Raw genomic sequence first — 15,547 nt, forward strand, 5'->3', positions numbered from 1 at the left:
AGAGNTGNTAGTAATATAAGAGGCTNGGCCTATTNAAGCTTCGAACGCCTTGCATCCGTCTACGTGGCTACGCGATGGGTTCTTCCTATGACGTCATCAGTGACGTCACACGCTCTCAACGGTCGTGTCGCTGCTTAGACTGTCCAGGCTGAGAGCTCCGGTCATTCCACCACCGCCATGCATCACTATGATCTCATCCTTGTTTCCCTCCGGTTGTTTTGGTGGGTGGGCAGAGGACGCTTGTAGCAAGGCGAGTCGTCGTCTCTTCTCTTCATACGTCATCTTGTGTCCACGGCAACAGCAAGCATACTTGAACCTTTCCCAACCAAGTGCCCAGAACTCCCCAATGCTTAACACACAAGCAATGGCACCTAAAGATGGGTATAAATTATTTAAATATTAAGACATCAGAATTAAGGACATTATTCAAAAATTTTTTAGTTTCGTAACACAAAGAAATAGGACGTTAGTAAAGTTGAGTTTAGTTTTTTAAACTTTTGGTTACAGCTATTTATGACTTACCAAAGTTAACAACGGAACATTCAAATAAACAGTTGTTGATTAATAATCAAATATTCGCGTTGTAATATTACCCAAACCAAACAGAGCCAAATAGATGACATATTAATATACAAAGCTTAACTTACCCAAACCAAACATGAGCCACAAAAGACAAGTTTTCTCCATCGGCCTTGACACGAAGCAATCCACGGTTTTGGGGCAAGGCCATCTCTTGCATTCAAACAATTCAGGTACGAACCAACCGTACAAATAATACTGACCAACCAAGAACCCAATCTGTCAAAGTAAACACATTAAGGGTTATATAGTAAGGTGGGGGAAGATGGGACACCTTTAGCACAGAATATCTAAATATACCGATCGTGTTTTAGACACGTTCGATGGGAGTCGTGAAGTTACGAATTTATAATTCTTAGAATGTTCTTTGTGTACTACCAAATTGACGAGAATCTTATATGACGTTGTTATAAGAATATATTTAACGTGAACACCAGGGAATTTTCAGTTCAAAGGTTTTGACTCGACATGAGACAGATCAAAGCAGGCAAAACAACGTTAGATCTTAACCTCCCTTCGAATGTATAACCTGACAAGATGGTCTTACCTCTAGGACAGTTCGAATGACCACGTGCCACCAATACGCTCTATAAAGCTGCGGGTTCTCCAACATTATCTTGTTTTGTTTGTTCGCTTTTATTTCGTCATAATAGTTGGGTTTTCCCCCCACCGATATGTACTCCACCTTGCGCCCTCTGCTGTCCGAATATATCGGGTACGTTTGTTGCCGGGAACTGTAATAAGAAAGAGTTTTAAATAAAAAAAAAAACGATTATAACCAATATAGTGGTGGATGTAGCAGAGAAAATGCAATTTAATAAATTTAAGGATATTTGAATGCTATAGGTGATGCTCCAGGAAAAATCTTCCTGTTTTATCCTCAGCATAAGATACTGATATCTTTATACGCAAGTCTATTTTACAAAATGTACGAGAACCTGCAAGTATTAGCCAAATATGGTCTATAAGTCGTAGCTTTCCCTTCTATGTATAACCTCACCCGTATGGAATCGCTAAGACTGTATATATATTCAAACTCACGGGTGATCAACGTAGCGCCATTTTCTTCCTATTCTGACGTCATCATTAGACGTATAGTTGTTGTCAGTCGTTGATCCCTTTCGTTTCTCCATCAAATCTTTCTCTTCGTCGTTGCCATGACGACGGTGACGTTTTCGAACGGGTGCGTCATAGTTCCCGCTCTTGACGCGGCGAGAAATTTCGGGTTTTCCGTTCTTGTCAAGTTTTTCATTATTTTTCGAGTTTAGGCGCTTAACAACGTAAAGAGGTGGGGCGGTGGGGTGGGCGGTGAACGCAGGGGGAGAATCGCCTTTCCTCCTTTTTCCGTTCGCGATTGGACGACCGTATTCAGACCCGCGGTCAATTTCCGAAGCCGTGTCCCAAGTGCGACTCTTGGGCGCTCCTTCTTCCTCGGCGAGGGGGAACTTAACATAAGCGTGGTATATCTTGTGGCTTGCGTAGATGCAGAATAAAACCCCTGGTGAAGATACGACCAAAACCATCAATGACCAGAAACGTAGTTGAGATATCGGGCTAAATGCGTTGAAACAAACGTTCGAACAACCGGGTGATAACGTGTTGCAAACGAAGTGGGACTGTGGGAAAAGTTTGTGTTATAACTTTATAATGTGAAAGTTTGAGCCACAGTAAAAACTGTTGTATTATACAGCAGATTCGTGGTAACATGGGTGTCATCTAATACACCAGACACACATGGTGTATTCATACACCTCATGCTCACTGTCGAGTTATAACATGGGTGTCTTCTTATAAACCAGACACACATGGTGTATTCATACACCTCATGCTCACTGTCGAGTTATAACATGGGTGCCTTCTTATACACCAGACACACATGGTGTATTCATACACCTCATGCTCACTGTCGAGTTATAACATGGGTGCCTTCTTATACACCAGACACACATGGTGTATTCACTATTCATACACCTCATGCTCACTGTCAACGCTATTTTAGATAAATCGATTCACAATAACGTATATTACACCGCACACATTGCATTATAATACAACACACCTGTTCATCGTGATAGACCATATCTCCTATCCTTGCCACAACCACGATACGGAATATGAACATCATTATAATCCATAGCTTCCCTGGGAAAGTAGAATGAAGTCGAACTTGTTCAAGCAAACTGTGGATAATATGCCACGCCATTTCTCACAACGATTGGTGCCTATAGTTGAGTAAATACTATATCTGTGAAAGAAAGTTGGTTGGTATTTAGTCAATATGGGTCAGGTCGTACAGCGAGGCACGGCAGGGTCATGAGATTCAGGTCTGTCCCATGACCCCAAATATAGGTTGGTGTTATAAGAAGAATGGAAACTGATTTTATCAAACATGGGAATTGAAACGATAAAAGCCCAAAGCAAATATCCATACTTATAATAGAGATATGCACCGTATCTCAAGCATTTACCCTACCATTAACAGAATAGAAACGGCGTAGAACCTTTGGGGTCGTAGATATAGATAGGAATATACCAAAAACATAACAAAAAGATACCGAACAGCAGATTTTCTCTCCTACTAAGGGTTTAGCTACGGTCTCTTTACTTTATTTCTAAATCATCCAAGTACGTAAACAGTTATTACATGTCATTTTCCCACAGTGTGGATCTATAGACACACTAAATAAATCTATGCTTTCCTCTAAAACACTCATAGTACAACTGAAGCGGACAACGAACAACTTCAATACGTAGCATCAACTTAAGAATATATACTCAGTTAATCGGCTTAAAACAACTCTTGCACAAATACTTCCGCGCAGTTGATGGGACAGTTGTTGTATGCTGACAGTAATAAGTTCAATTAGGGTCCACGGATCCAGGCCACACCGAACAACGCTCAACCAACAACCGTTGGTGGAAACTTATCCGAAAAAAATGGCGACTTTCCAGCGAAACGTAATTTTTTCTTGACTACGTAATAAAATTATACGTTTCGGGAAAAATACTAATCAATTGTAGCATTACAGAACCGGTTTATGTGGAAAATGTTGTAAATGCGATTTAAATTATACAAAACTAATTAAGGTCTTTATTGTATTTCGTTCATAATTACGTGATGTTAAATAATTCTAACATTATTTTGAATAAAAATGAAAAGCCAATAACATTTTGGCGCCTTTTTACCAAACACGCCGGAATTTTAGTTTAAATTTAAACTGCGAATCCCTGCCGTGTTACGTAATAAAGGCCATTGTGAATATGAAAACAGCTTTGTGAGCTAACAATGAAATGTTGTTTTAAACGATAATAATGTATTTCCGAAGTTTTAAAACATGAACAAGATATACCGCTGCTGGTACATAACGTTCATGTGACGTCACGGACGTTGACGTCACAGCCTTAGTATGTTTTCAAGGGCCACAAGTATATAGACGGGTAAACACTTCAGTTTAAAATTGTTTTGAACGTATTTTCACATACAAGACTAGTTTACGTTCGTTTTGATCGAAACGCTTTATATAGGTTTGCAAATAGTTTATATAATTCTACACAATTTATTAAAACGTTTACAAATTCAAAACCACTGTGTTTTCTGGTAATTTTCAAGTTATGGGTTATACATACCACGGCTAGTAGGCCGTGTACATACATGCATTTTAATCCGAGACCGTAATTTATTAAGCTCACACTTTAAGAAGCTTGTCGTAAATAAGCCTAAAGTTGATGATGTTACGAATGTAAAGCTTAAAATAATTTTATTTATTTATTTTTTCGATCACAAAAACGAAGATCATATGAATTTAAACAACGAAGAAACGAAATTAGCAGCAAAACTGTTTGAATTTTCTGCTGCTCTTGCTATAGTTGGTAAAACTAATTAAAAATCTGTTATTTCTTCTTTGCCTCCTACACGATTCATAATTTATATATGGTAGGGTGGGGGAAGATGGGATAACTTTTCATAATATTTTTGCTGTTAATCGTATAAAACACGATCAGAATGAATGAATATTGTGTGCTAAAGGTGTCCCAACGTCCCCCGGCCACAGTACTCTATTTTTATTATGAACCTATTCCTTTGCCTGCCCTGAACATAAACTTCAACTAATGAACTTAGATCCAGACACCTTGCTTTATATGAACCCAGGATGTTGCGTGTTACGTAGCCAGATGTAAATGTTAAAGGGGAACTTCCATTTAAGATTTATGCAAACAGCAAACACCATTTCACCACAATTTTTACGAGCACACTAAAACAACAGCGATATTAAACATCCCGCTATAGCACATATGCAAATATCCAGGCGTAAATTTTAACTAAGTTTTGCAAAACAAAATGTCAACTTTAAAAAGTGCAGTTCTCAAGACAACAGTAAACAATAAAGAATCCAAATTTTGTGGGCGGGGATTAATTGCTAAGTAAGAAAGAAGGGAGAATCAGAAATGTTTATCCAGGGTAAAATTACCCATTGGATTCAGGACCCGGACCTTACGGTAATAAAATACGAGGAAATTCGATCCTTTATCCCGAAGGAACGCTTTCAAATCTTTAACGGATTTTTCTCCAATAGAAAATCGCGGCAAAAACAAACAAAAACTCGATCTCGCCCATAGTTACGTCACAATACCGATATGAAGTGTCATAACCTTATAAAACAATAGCTATAATGTTATATAAAGATCTATTCGACCCTAGAGCGTAGGACGGTGATTATTTTCTTTCTATTCATTCCGTCATCGCTTATACCTCATCTTATGCGATTTATAACCTAACGTCAACCAGCCTGAAGACCGAACTACTAACCCTGCGCTCAGATTGTGATGAATCTGCCAAATTTTCCTCGAGACGTTAACACGGATTGCAGTCACTACCACCAACTTCACATCGCTGTCTGGGCGAACGCCAGACTTGAGATAAAAGCTATTTGCCCCGACCTCGGTGTCTTATGTGACGTCACGGAGGCTCTGGTCGCTGCGAACAGGTCTGTGATTGTGATGTCATAGCTAAAGGCCAAGTTCAATTGTTCTTGGTTGTCACACGGACAAGAACCATCCACAGAATCTCGATCTAAATTCTGCGGTGATGACAAATATAACTCCGGATAAAAAACTGGAATAGTTAGACAGTGGAAACGTGACCGGGTTTGTTTTACGTAGGTCGCCCCACCCACTGGGTTTGTACTTGCTACAAAAGGAATATGAAAGTGTCTTCTATTAGAAAGCCCAGCCTTTGCGGGGGCGACTGACTTCTGATGCTGTGATAACAGCCGTGAATATAAACCATCGAGGAATTTATAAAAGCGTGGGAGGCACTTGAGCTTGCTCGCATGGGACTTAGTGCGAATTTCTTGGGAATAAAATTTAATTTGTGCGGAACACTTAATCATCGCTGCTACAAAGGAAAAAAAACTTTTAAACTGCGGTTAGGGGGACGTGGAATTAGCACTTCGCGGTAAAATGATTGATTACCTGGTACTTATGTTGCTGAGCGATTTTTTTCTTACAAATTACTGATTTTGTTGCCATCAAACATCATAAACACATTCAGAGAAACCATGTCAAAGCCATGTTGGCACGGGGGCAAGATAAGCAGCTTTCTGCATAATTTATAAAAGAAAACCTTAAAATACTCTGTCAGCGTGATTTCGTTGAATCGGTAGCACGCCGATTCCTCGGGGACAATCGAATAGTGTGGTATATATACAGTTTATAAAGCCCACAAACTCCACATTATATAAACTTGGCAACTTCTACACCTGTTTACTCTGAGGACTGAGGACTACCGTTGTTCTGAACTTTCCCACACATCATTTCTTCTACATTGTTACTAGTCTACAGGATTGGCGGCGGATTACTGAATTTGCGTTAATTTAATTTAAGCGAGCATTTGCGAAAACCACAACCCGCACTGCTGCGCCGAGCCTACGCTCTCGGATCTAGAACAACACGTTCGCAATACTTTTGAAAAAATGAAATATGTCATATTGATGTATCAGTTAATCAAGCCCACTGCAATATATCAAGTGCAAATATGCTGTCAGGTATTAGCACCTATGAGCGCATAGGTGTAATTATTACGTCATACAGCGATGACAAATGAACGACCGCGACACATTTATCTTACTTAATTCGTCTCTATGGATCAGTTTCACACATCGCCGTTGTAGCGCAACGTTCGGCTGCCGGTGCAAGGCCATAAATCTAAATTAAACGCAAGCCACTATACCGGGTTATCACTCACCATCGGAAAGTCGGTCATTATATTATAGCAGCACCGTAGCGGGAGCATCGGTCACCTAAGCAGGTTCTAATGGGGGCGTCATATAAGAATAGTCTTCTTTAATGAAGCGTTTAATAAATCGGTGGTTTCGAAGGCTCGCATTTCGTGTACATCCGTTTTAGATATTTTTCCAATAGGCTCTAAAATTATCTCTTAAAAACAAGTATATATTAGAACTTAAAATTACGACGGACGAATCTTAATCTAAACAACAATAGGACATAACCTATTTGGGACATGAGATAGAAATTTCCCGTACGAAGCAAAAGGATAAATAATTCACGCACTCTAATCTAGAATGTGCATTTCTTTCACTGTACTTGCGATTTAGGGAACATAATTTGAGCAGCAGTTCCTTATTTTTCTTTAACAGGAAAATATTTGTCATCTGAGGATTTGTCGTATTATAGACTGACATGTAATACATAGAGATCTAATTTAACCGCACAATCCAGGCTGTTTACATTTTGAAAAGAAACCGTTGGTTGCCGTGGCCGTGTGCGTTAAATATTTAATGCATTCAAGTATACACCAATGCCCTTGTTACGCATTTAAACGGATCTTTTTGTCGCATGCCAACTACTACCGCAACAACTGTAATACGACTCTATAGCGCTATGTGTACCAAAACTGTATTTAAAAAAACAGAATTTGTCGCAATTTAATTTTTTTACACTGTAATAGTTAATTAAAGCGTTGGATTTACCAAGTTAGGTTTATTTTCTGATCTTGTTTGGAAAATTAACAAAAAACTGCTTAACCCATTAAGATTATAAATTATACATGCGGGTATACCACGTGCCCCTATATATAAGTTACTACGTGCACAATTTTTAAATTTCTCAAACACGCCTGTATAACTGATATTCAATTTGTGTATATGTTTTCATTTCTACGTGTTTTAATACCTGTCGTTCTGTCACAATTCTTGCCTTATCGTAAATATTAATGTTATTTTTGACATAGTATTTGATGATGGTAAACTTATGTTATGCGTCACATTATAAATAACGACGCCATTTGCAAACAGAATTAATTTTAAAATAATGCAGTTGCTAGGACGTTCATAATATAAATCTATAAACTCTTTTTACACAACTAATGATACCAATCGATTGATTAAAACAATAAATGATAAGAGTTTACCGAAAGCGTTGTACAGTGCAGATTTATTCGTCTTTACTACCCATTTGTTCATGTATAATGACTTATATTAGTCCCAATCCCTATATGTAGAGGTAAACAGGAGAAAAGCGTTAAATGCAATATCTCTGAACACAATTACTGAAATTAACCAAAATAGTTCAACGGTAGAGACAAGGTTAAGTAACAGATACAAATTGAAGGTTAAATTGACCTTTACTTTAATCCAGAGGCATGTTGTGCTATAACCGTACAGTGATAGCCAGGTAACAAATATAACTTAATGAATTGGTATATCTATACTGCCAGTGTGACGGAAATATGGATTTAATATAACAAGAGCAGTGGTCTAGACATATGCTTATTCCGAATGCATTACGCGTGTTTTTATTTATGAACATTTATCTCAATTTGTTCTTATCGAATTTCTGGGCAAGCACAATCATATAATAGGCATGTTCGTCATATTTACGCGTAAATATTGCATAAAAGAAAATATTATTAGTTGGTTGCGCTTATTAGACCCCGTATAGTTGCCATTACTATGCGATTTGCAGTACCTTTAACAACATAACTATAAAAATGGATTAAAATAAGTTTTCCCGCCAAGAAATGTTTTTAAATCTTACAACCAATATGGTGTATCAATATATAGTATGATGTCACAATTGGTAATAGAAAACGAAACAACATCACATAGTGACGTGTGGTAAACAATTTAACCATACACATATGATGGACATTTTAGAACAGAATTGCCTGAGGGCTTACAGTCAGTAAATTCTTACGCCTCCGGAGCGTATTAAGTAATTTAAAGTTGCATAAGGTTTAACATTAACTGTATTCATAGGTTTTAAACAGCTGTTTCAATTATTGGTCACTGCTTTTAATTTAATGAGTTCTGATCTCAACTTGAAACTGTATATAATGTACATCCAGATACAGTGTACTATGCTGGTATACTGTATACGTTAACTGAACTTGGACTTTATTGGATACAAATCCGGTTTGCTGTGTAAACTATGCTAACTGGCTGTCAGTTTTTGAATCCTTATTATAGTAGTTCGAACGGAAACTACCCGTCAGTTATGTCAGCATAAATTTCCACTAACCCGCATATAAACATATGAAGTAATGCAGGCCGCTATCCATTGCAAATCAACACCTCAGTAGGTGAACTCTTACACGCAAGCCGGTAAAGCTATATGTGATTACCAGACGCGCTAGTCTCCCTTCTAAGTTCACGACGCTCGTGAAAAACGGCTACGTTAATATAGGTGGTGGGAGTTGTGTGGAGAAGACTGCAGCTACCACATTGTCCAAAACACGGAAGTTCATTACACACTGCGGTTATATCAGCGCATGAACAGTTTTGACAAAACCTATAACAGTTTTATGTATTCTATTGTAAAATAAAGAAGATTGGGTTTGGTTTCTGTATTGAATCAACACAGATAACCAAATGTAACTTTCTCTTTAGCATTGTGAAGATTAAGCCAAGATTAATTTCGTAATACTCCACATAGTATAACCATGGAAACCACAAATTTGAACACAAGTGTTTACTATTCCACTGTATTTCCGTATTATGACGTCACACAACAACTGGATTACAACGAATGTGCGAATCCTGTGGGATTCCAGAATCCCAATGATTGTGACGTAACAGAACGCACTGTGTTTGAAATATTGCTTAACTTGCAATTCTGGAATTACCCGGTAAATTAAAAGGCCAATTGGATAAACAGACTAATTGAAAATGAAATGACTTTAATCGGTGTACTATGATTTAATTTTTCCTTGGGTTTATATTCGCGAACAGTTTATTTAAATAACTGCAATCGTAGGGGTTTCTACATTTACTTGTGTTATAGGACATTAGATACTAATTTGGGAATAGATTGTTTTATTCACAGTGCGACTTAACGATTCTGGCGCGTCGAAAAATAAGTTTTATTGAAATAAATTCCAACAAGAATATGGATAGCTCCTTGCTACCAACTTGTGAACAAATAATTTCACGACTTTAACCACACGCAGCGCTGCGGTGAAACACAGTTGAAACACCTAATTGGCGCTGTAACTAACTGTCTAAACACCAACAAACCAAAAACGATAACACTTATCCGTACACTGCAATAGCTTCAGCAACTCAACTGTGGGCATGAGAGTGGCAACCATAGATAAGTCACTCAAGTTCCCCCCACAAGGATATAAATGACCAAACCAACCAAAAGTCATGCCTGCTTATCCACACACTGCAATAGCTTCAGCAACTCGACTGTGGGCATGGGAGTGGCAACCATGGATAAGTCACTTAAGTTCCCACCCACGAGGATATAAATGACCAAACCAACCAAAAGCCATGTCTGCTTATCCACACACTGCAATAGCTTCAGCAGATTGACTGTGGGCATGGGAGTGGCAACCATGAATAAGTCACCCAAGCTCCCAACCATAAGGACAAACTATATCCGTCACAAGTTTAAACTTTATTCTACTTTTGCATGATCACCAGAAAATCAAAATATATTGCACTGTACATTTGTACCACCATTACCTAATCTCTCAGTGATAAATATGACATTAAAAAAGCAACAACAACAGCAACACCCGCAGCAACAAAACCTAAAAACATAAATATCTAATTAAGAAAAGAAACAAATAAACAAAAACGACGTCTATATAAGATCTACAGAAACCTATACAGGTTTTCTAAAGTTAGAAACACAACAACCATTAAGATTAGTTTGTGACCACTGTACATACATTTTATTCCCCTATTTAGAAAGTTTTAAAATGTTTGTAAGATTCCTCAAATCGTGTAGAAGGGAACTTTCAATATTTAACAAACATTTATGAAAGTTTTTTTGTTGTAAAATAAAAGATGTTAAATAAAATGTGACAAAAACAGATACAGAATTAACTAAATAGAAACAAATATAATAATTTACCTTTAGTGCTTTGTAATAGGGACACTTCAGCTTCATCTTTAGGACTTTGAGATCCAGTTTGGGACGAAGATTTTTCAACGTTCTCCTCTTCATTGGTGGTGGTTGTATCATCTGTTGTATATGTTGGTTGGGTTGTCTCTTGGGTTGGAAGGTCTGTTGTTCTGGTCGGTTCTAGTTGATCAAATGCTTCGGTTAGGTCTTCTGGTGTTTCTTCAATCTCTGGCTCAGCTTGTATACTTTGAATCAAGTTTTCTGGAAACTTCTCAGCTTCAGAGTGAATGAGATCTTCTTTTACATCAGGGCTAAATGTTTCCTGGAAAGTTGTAAATGTAAATTATGGGGATATGTGACTTATAATGTAATTAATATGCACAGTATAAATATAACCTGGTACACTGTCCACTTATAAAGTTGGTTATTAGTTATTACCCAACACGGATGGTGGTACAGTCATTTGTGTTTTAGAACAATATTTGTTAAGTGACTTGCTTGTTCAATCTACAGCATGAGCAAGCCTATCACTATCCTCATCACTTTGTTACTTCTGCTACCAGGCATAGTATAAATAATATTTTAGTTGCTCATCCGGTATAAAACGTATTCTGTTTCAAACGTTCATCTTGCCAACTAAAATATTACTTGTACTTTCGTACCATCCAATAAACACAAGTACTCACCCTTATTCTATCCACCCCTTCAGCAATCGGTTCATTTCGGAACAAAAACTCAGAAAACAAAAAATTCTCTGATTCTCCTTCAGTGAAAAGTAATCGCTTTGGCAATGCAATGTCTGGAATAATAAAGATATTAACTAATACATTTGTATACCCCATATTGATATATGAAGAATAACCAGAACATTTGGAAACAAGTGCTAAAAAATACTCAACAGACCAACAAACAGTGTATTAAAAGATACATATTTTGTTTAAAATGACATCATCAGTCTCTTATTTATATAAAATCTTATTTCGTTTCATGAGCTCAAGATTAACGCCAGATTAATGAAAATCAATGATCATCATAGGAAATAAAGACATTTAATTGTATTTTATAAAATACCTAAAGTATTCCAAATTTCTAATAAAGTTGGCATACTTACCCATAGTTGGGCAAAGTTTAGTTTTGTGATCTTCCAAGTTTTGCTTCAATAAATTATAACGATGGAACAAATTCTGAATGATGTCGCATTTTAATTGCTGAAAAATGAAAAAAACATTATAAACATATTTAAAAACTTAATTGCAAATTAAAGAAGTCGTTTTAATTCTATCTACTATAATATCATGAAGGCAATTTAAACCAAACCTTTATCCACGAACTGAAATAACTTCAGCAGCTTGACAGTGTGCAGGGGAGTGGCAACGATATTGATCATAATACCCTACAGTTGTATAAATACAAAGTTTACAAACAAATCACATTACATGAACAGCTTCTTCCACTGTCGTCTTGGACGTCGTATACGCCAACCCAGTGATCGTCCCATGAAGATGGACCGAACATTTATGAGATGAAGCTTCAACTTCGTTTATATCTTCATCGCCCTGAATGGGAACAAAATATGTTTCCATGCAAGGGTGTTATGTAGAGAGGGTGGGGTAGTATAATTAAACTATATCTACTTTTTATGTGAAGAAATAGAATGGTGGTTAAATAAAAAAGAGCTATGTGCAAAGATCATAAGACAAAGATTTTTGTGTTATTTTTTAACTTTGAATTAACTACCTGCTGCATATGTTTGATAGCATACTTTGCAAGTAATGTGCCATATCAGAACAAGTTGAATGCTGAACTCAGTAAACCAACTATAACTATTTTATAAACGGTCCAACCTTAAGTGGCAGATACAGTTTGCAGTGAAAAGTTTTTCCCCATTTTGAAGGATTTGTGTTTTTACTTTTCTTTCCTTTCCCTGAGGAAGGTTCAGGATCTAGAACATCTTCATTGTTTCTTATGACATCATCAATACAAACAATTCCATTTGTGACATCGCAACTGAATTCGGATAATGAAGTCTAGAAAATAATGCACAAATAATTTTAATTACTTTTGCTAAAAAAGAATACTTGAAACAAGTTGTACAAAACACAGCCTTCTTATCAGATTTAATACAAACATAACAGCTTATGTATAGTAGGGTGGGGAGATAGGACACCTTTTCGTTCTATTGTCTCATTTGGTAGTGAACAAAGAACATTCAAAGAATTATAAAACCATATCCTCACGATTCCCATAGGCCGTTGTTAATTGTTTAAAACCTAATCAAGATATTTAAATATTATGTGCTAATGGTGTCACGTCTTTCCCCACCCTACTATATATAAGCAACAATTGTCTTTGTTCCCAAACATTCTGTACCTTCAATTCTTTCATCACTTCAGTTAAAGAATCAACGTAAAATAATTTGTCAAAACAAACTTCGGTTTTCAAAGTGCTCCACCTGGTGGGAGAGTTTACGTATTTCCAATCAGCAGGTTTCGTACCGCTCTAAACATAGAAATAATATTTAAATAAATAGCACCTTGAAAATAGGTTTAATTTAATAATTTATTTAGATATACCGTATTTATAAAGTAAAACTACCCAAACAATTTAAGAAAATATATTCTTTACGTAGTAATATTTAGCAGTATCACGAACACATTTATTTGAAGTAATATGTTGTTTGGGTAATGAGCCCTAACCTGGCCTATATCCAAGGTCGGTCACTGAAGAAACTTACCCACATAAAAGCAAAGTCTAAATGTCACAATAACTCTTATATACATATTTGACATCAATAAAAGTTAATAATCAGATTGAAAAATTAATAAAAAGATTATATTTTAGAAACCATCAAATAAACTACATATTTTATCTGAACACTTTAAGTTATTAGGAAACAATAATCATTGTCAACAAACAGCTCACCCCATTGTCCAACACATCATATTGTTTACAAGACAAAGTTCTCCCACTAGAAACATCAACATGCAGGGCTGTATACGATAAACTTTCTTCTGATGTTAGTTTCAAACCATAACTTGACTTGATTTGGGATAATCTTCGATAAACCGAGTAAACGACCTGAAAATGTTTTGATTGTGGATTTTTTATATGAAACAAGTAAAAAATCAACATTTAAGCTAAATTAGTAAACTATAATGCCCACTGTTGTAACAAATAGCAACAGATTTTGTTTGTTTTACCTGTAATATTGGTAAAACCAAGAAAAAAAGATAGAATAGCGACACAAAACACACTTGAAAATAAAACAACATCTGCAGAACTGATTGGTTTGACAGCGTGAGCACAAAATCCAACTAATTGACCATCTTACTTTTCTTAATGCTGTAGCTTCCACTGTTTTAGTATCAGCAACAACAAACACGCCAATAACAGTCACCCCTCCAGGCAACATGTGGGAAACATTGACGGCGTGGCTGGCAACCCATTGATCATCTAACTTAAATGAGAAAGTTTAAATTTTACATGGGGATGATTTCAAATCAACTAATGTTTTTCACAAACTATTTACTATATGGCTTAACAGAAAATATTAGTTAAGATCTGCTGAGTTTTTTAAAAACTGCTAAAACTTGATAAGTTTTTGGAGAAAGGCTAAATACTATGATGTTGAAAATAAGATTAAATTTTACTAACATTTTCCATCATATCTGGCAATAATTAAAAAAAATAAAACTATATAAGTCTGTAACATATGGATCTAAACAGACATGGTAACATGTGGATCTAAACAGACAAACTATATGAGTCTGTAACATATGAAGGTAAACAGACATGGTAACATATGGATCTAAACAGACAGGGTAACATATGGATCTAAACAGACAAACTATATGAGTCTGTAACATATGAAGGTAAACAGACATGGATGAAACAATAATATTATTCAAACTTTAAATGCAGCATCTTTGGTTGGACATTTGATCAAATTGACAACGTAATCTTTGGTTTTTGAGGTCTATAAAGATAAAAATAGATTATCTATATTATCCTGACTGCATTTTACAGTCTTACTAAATGATTATATACGCTAAGAATAATATAACTTGTAAAATGCAAATTTTTGGTCTCGCTAATACTAATTGCCAAACTGTTTTTTTTTTAAATTGTGCAAGTTTCAATAATTAGCATAAAGTTAACGTTAGCGTCAAAAGTTAACACAAAATACTTCGTTGTCGTATTTATTATATATTGTAACAAATGTAACTCACTTTCCCAATTATAATACCGCATGTCGGTTTCCCAGTTTCCACGATTGTGTTGAAGTATTTGGACAAACTAGAATCAACGTTAATTGTCTTCACCATTGTTTAGAGAAGCAAAAAGACTTTTAACAATAACGAAAACAAACAAATCGCGATTAATTGTTTACGTCACAATATGCAACATGTGAAACCATAAACATCGTATAAAATAGTTTTTATTTATGGGGGCGTTAGTTTATTTGCTTTAAAATTTGATATTCAAATATGTACTAAAACTATTTTTATGGAACAAATATTGTATTTAACATGTTAGTCTCCACCTATATTCTATATTTACGGTCAGAGATATTTCTATGGCTCTGCTCACGGTCAAG

General features: G+C 36.0%; 1 protein-coding gene across 3 annotated transcripts; it reads right to left on the reverse strand.

Annotated features, from left to right (window-relative positions):
* Nucleotides 1–6: 6 nt before the first annotated feature.
* Nucleotides 7–15,350, reverse strand: LOC100180595 (gap junction gamma-1 protein). Of its 3 annotated transcripts, XM_026836587.1 has the most exons (12): nt 15,180–15,350; nt 14,861–14,926; nt 14,282–14,407; nt 13,873–14,028; nt 13,321–13,449; nt 12,795–12,977; nt 12,387–12,506; nt 12,062–12,158; nt 11,637–11,749; nt 10,960–11,272; nt 2,639–2,824; nt 1,662–2,195 (listed from the first exon to the last, which is right to left on the reverse strand). In XM_026836587.1, exons 1-11 carry the CDS (start codon nt 15,273–15,275, stop codon nt 2,802–2,804), a joined length of 1,422 nt encoding a protein of 473 aa, XP_026692388.1. In that variant the 5' UTR covers nt 15,276–15,350; the 3' UTR covers nt 1,662–2,195; nt 2,639–2,801. The 3 variants fall into 3 exon arrangements, with proteins under 3 accessions (XP_026692389.1, XP_026692388.1, XP_002127102.1); XM_002127066.5 differs by lacking the exons at nt 1,662–2,195; nt 2,639–2,824 and adding an exon at nt 10,477–10,633 and having other exon boundaries at nt 15,180–15,349; XM_026836588.1 differs by lacking the exons at nt 11,637–11,749; nt 12,062–12,158; nt 12,387–12,506; ... (4 more) ...; nt 14,861–14,926; nt 15,180–15,350 and adding exons at nt 7–371; nt 648–798; nt 1,127–1,313 and having other exon boundaries at nt 1,621–2,195; nt 10,960–11,059.
* Nucleotides 15,351–15,547: the final 197 nt, after the last annotated feature.

This window comes from Ciona intestinalis, chromosome 11 (assembly GCF_000224145.3).
Source record: "Ciona intestinalis chromosome 11, KH, whole genome shotgun sequence".
Lineage (NCBI taxonomy): Eukaryota > Metazoa > Chordata > Ascidiacea > Phlebobranchia > Cionidae > Ciona > Ciona intestinalis.

Excerpts from the sequence above, each read along its gene's own strand:
- LOC100180595 (XM_002127066.5), bottom strand. The coding sequence starts at position 15,275 with ATGGTGAAGACAATTAACGTTGATTCTAGTTTGTCCAAATACTTCAAC. Across the intron at positions 13,450-13,872 it reads ATGATGTGTTGGACAATGGG|AGCGGTACGAAACCTGCTGA; the intron begins GTGAGCTGTTTG and ends TTCTATGTTTAG. Across the intron at positions 12,159-12,386 it reads CAGTGGAAGAAGCTGTTCAT|CAATTAAAATGCGACATCAT; the intron begins GTAATGTGATTT and ends TTCATTTTTCAG.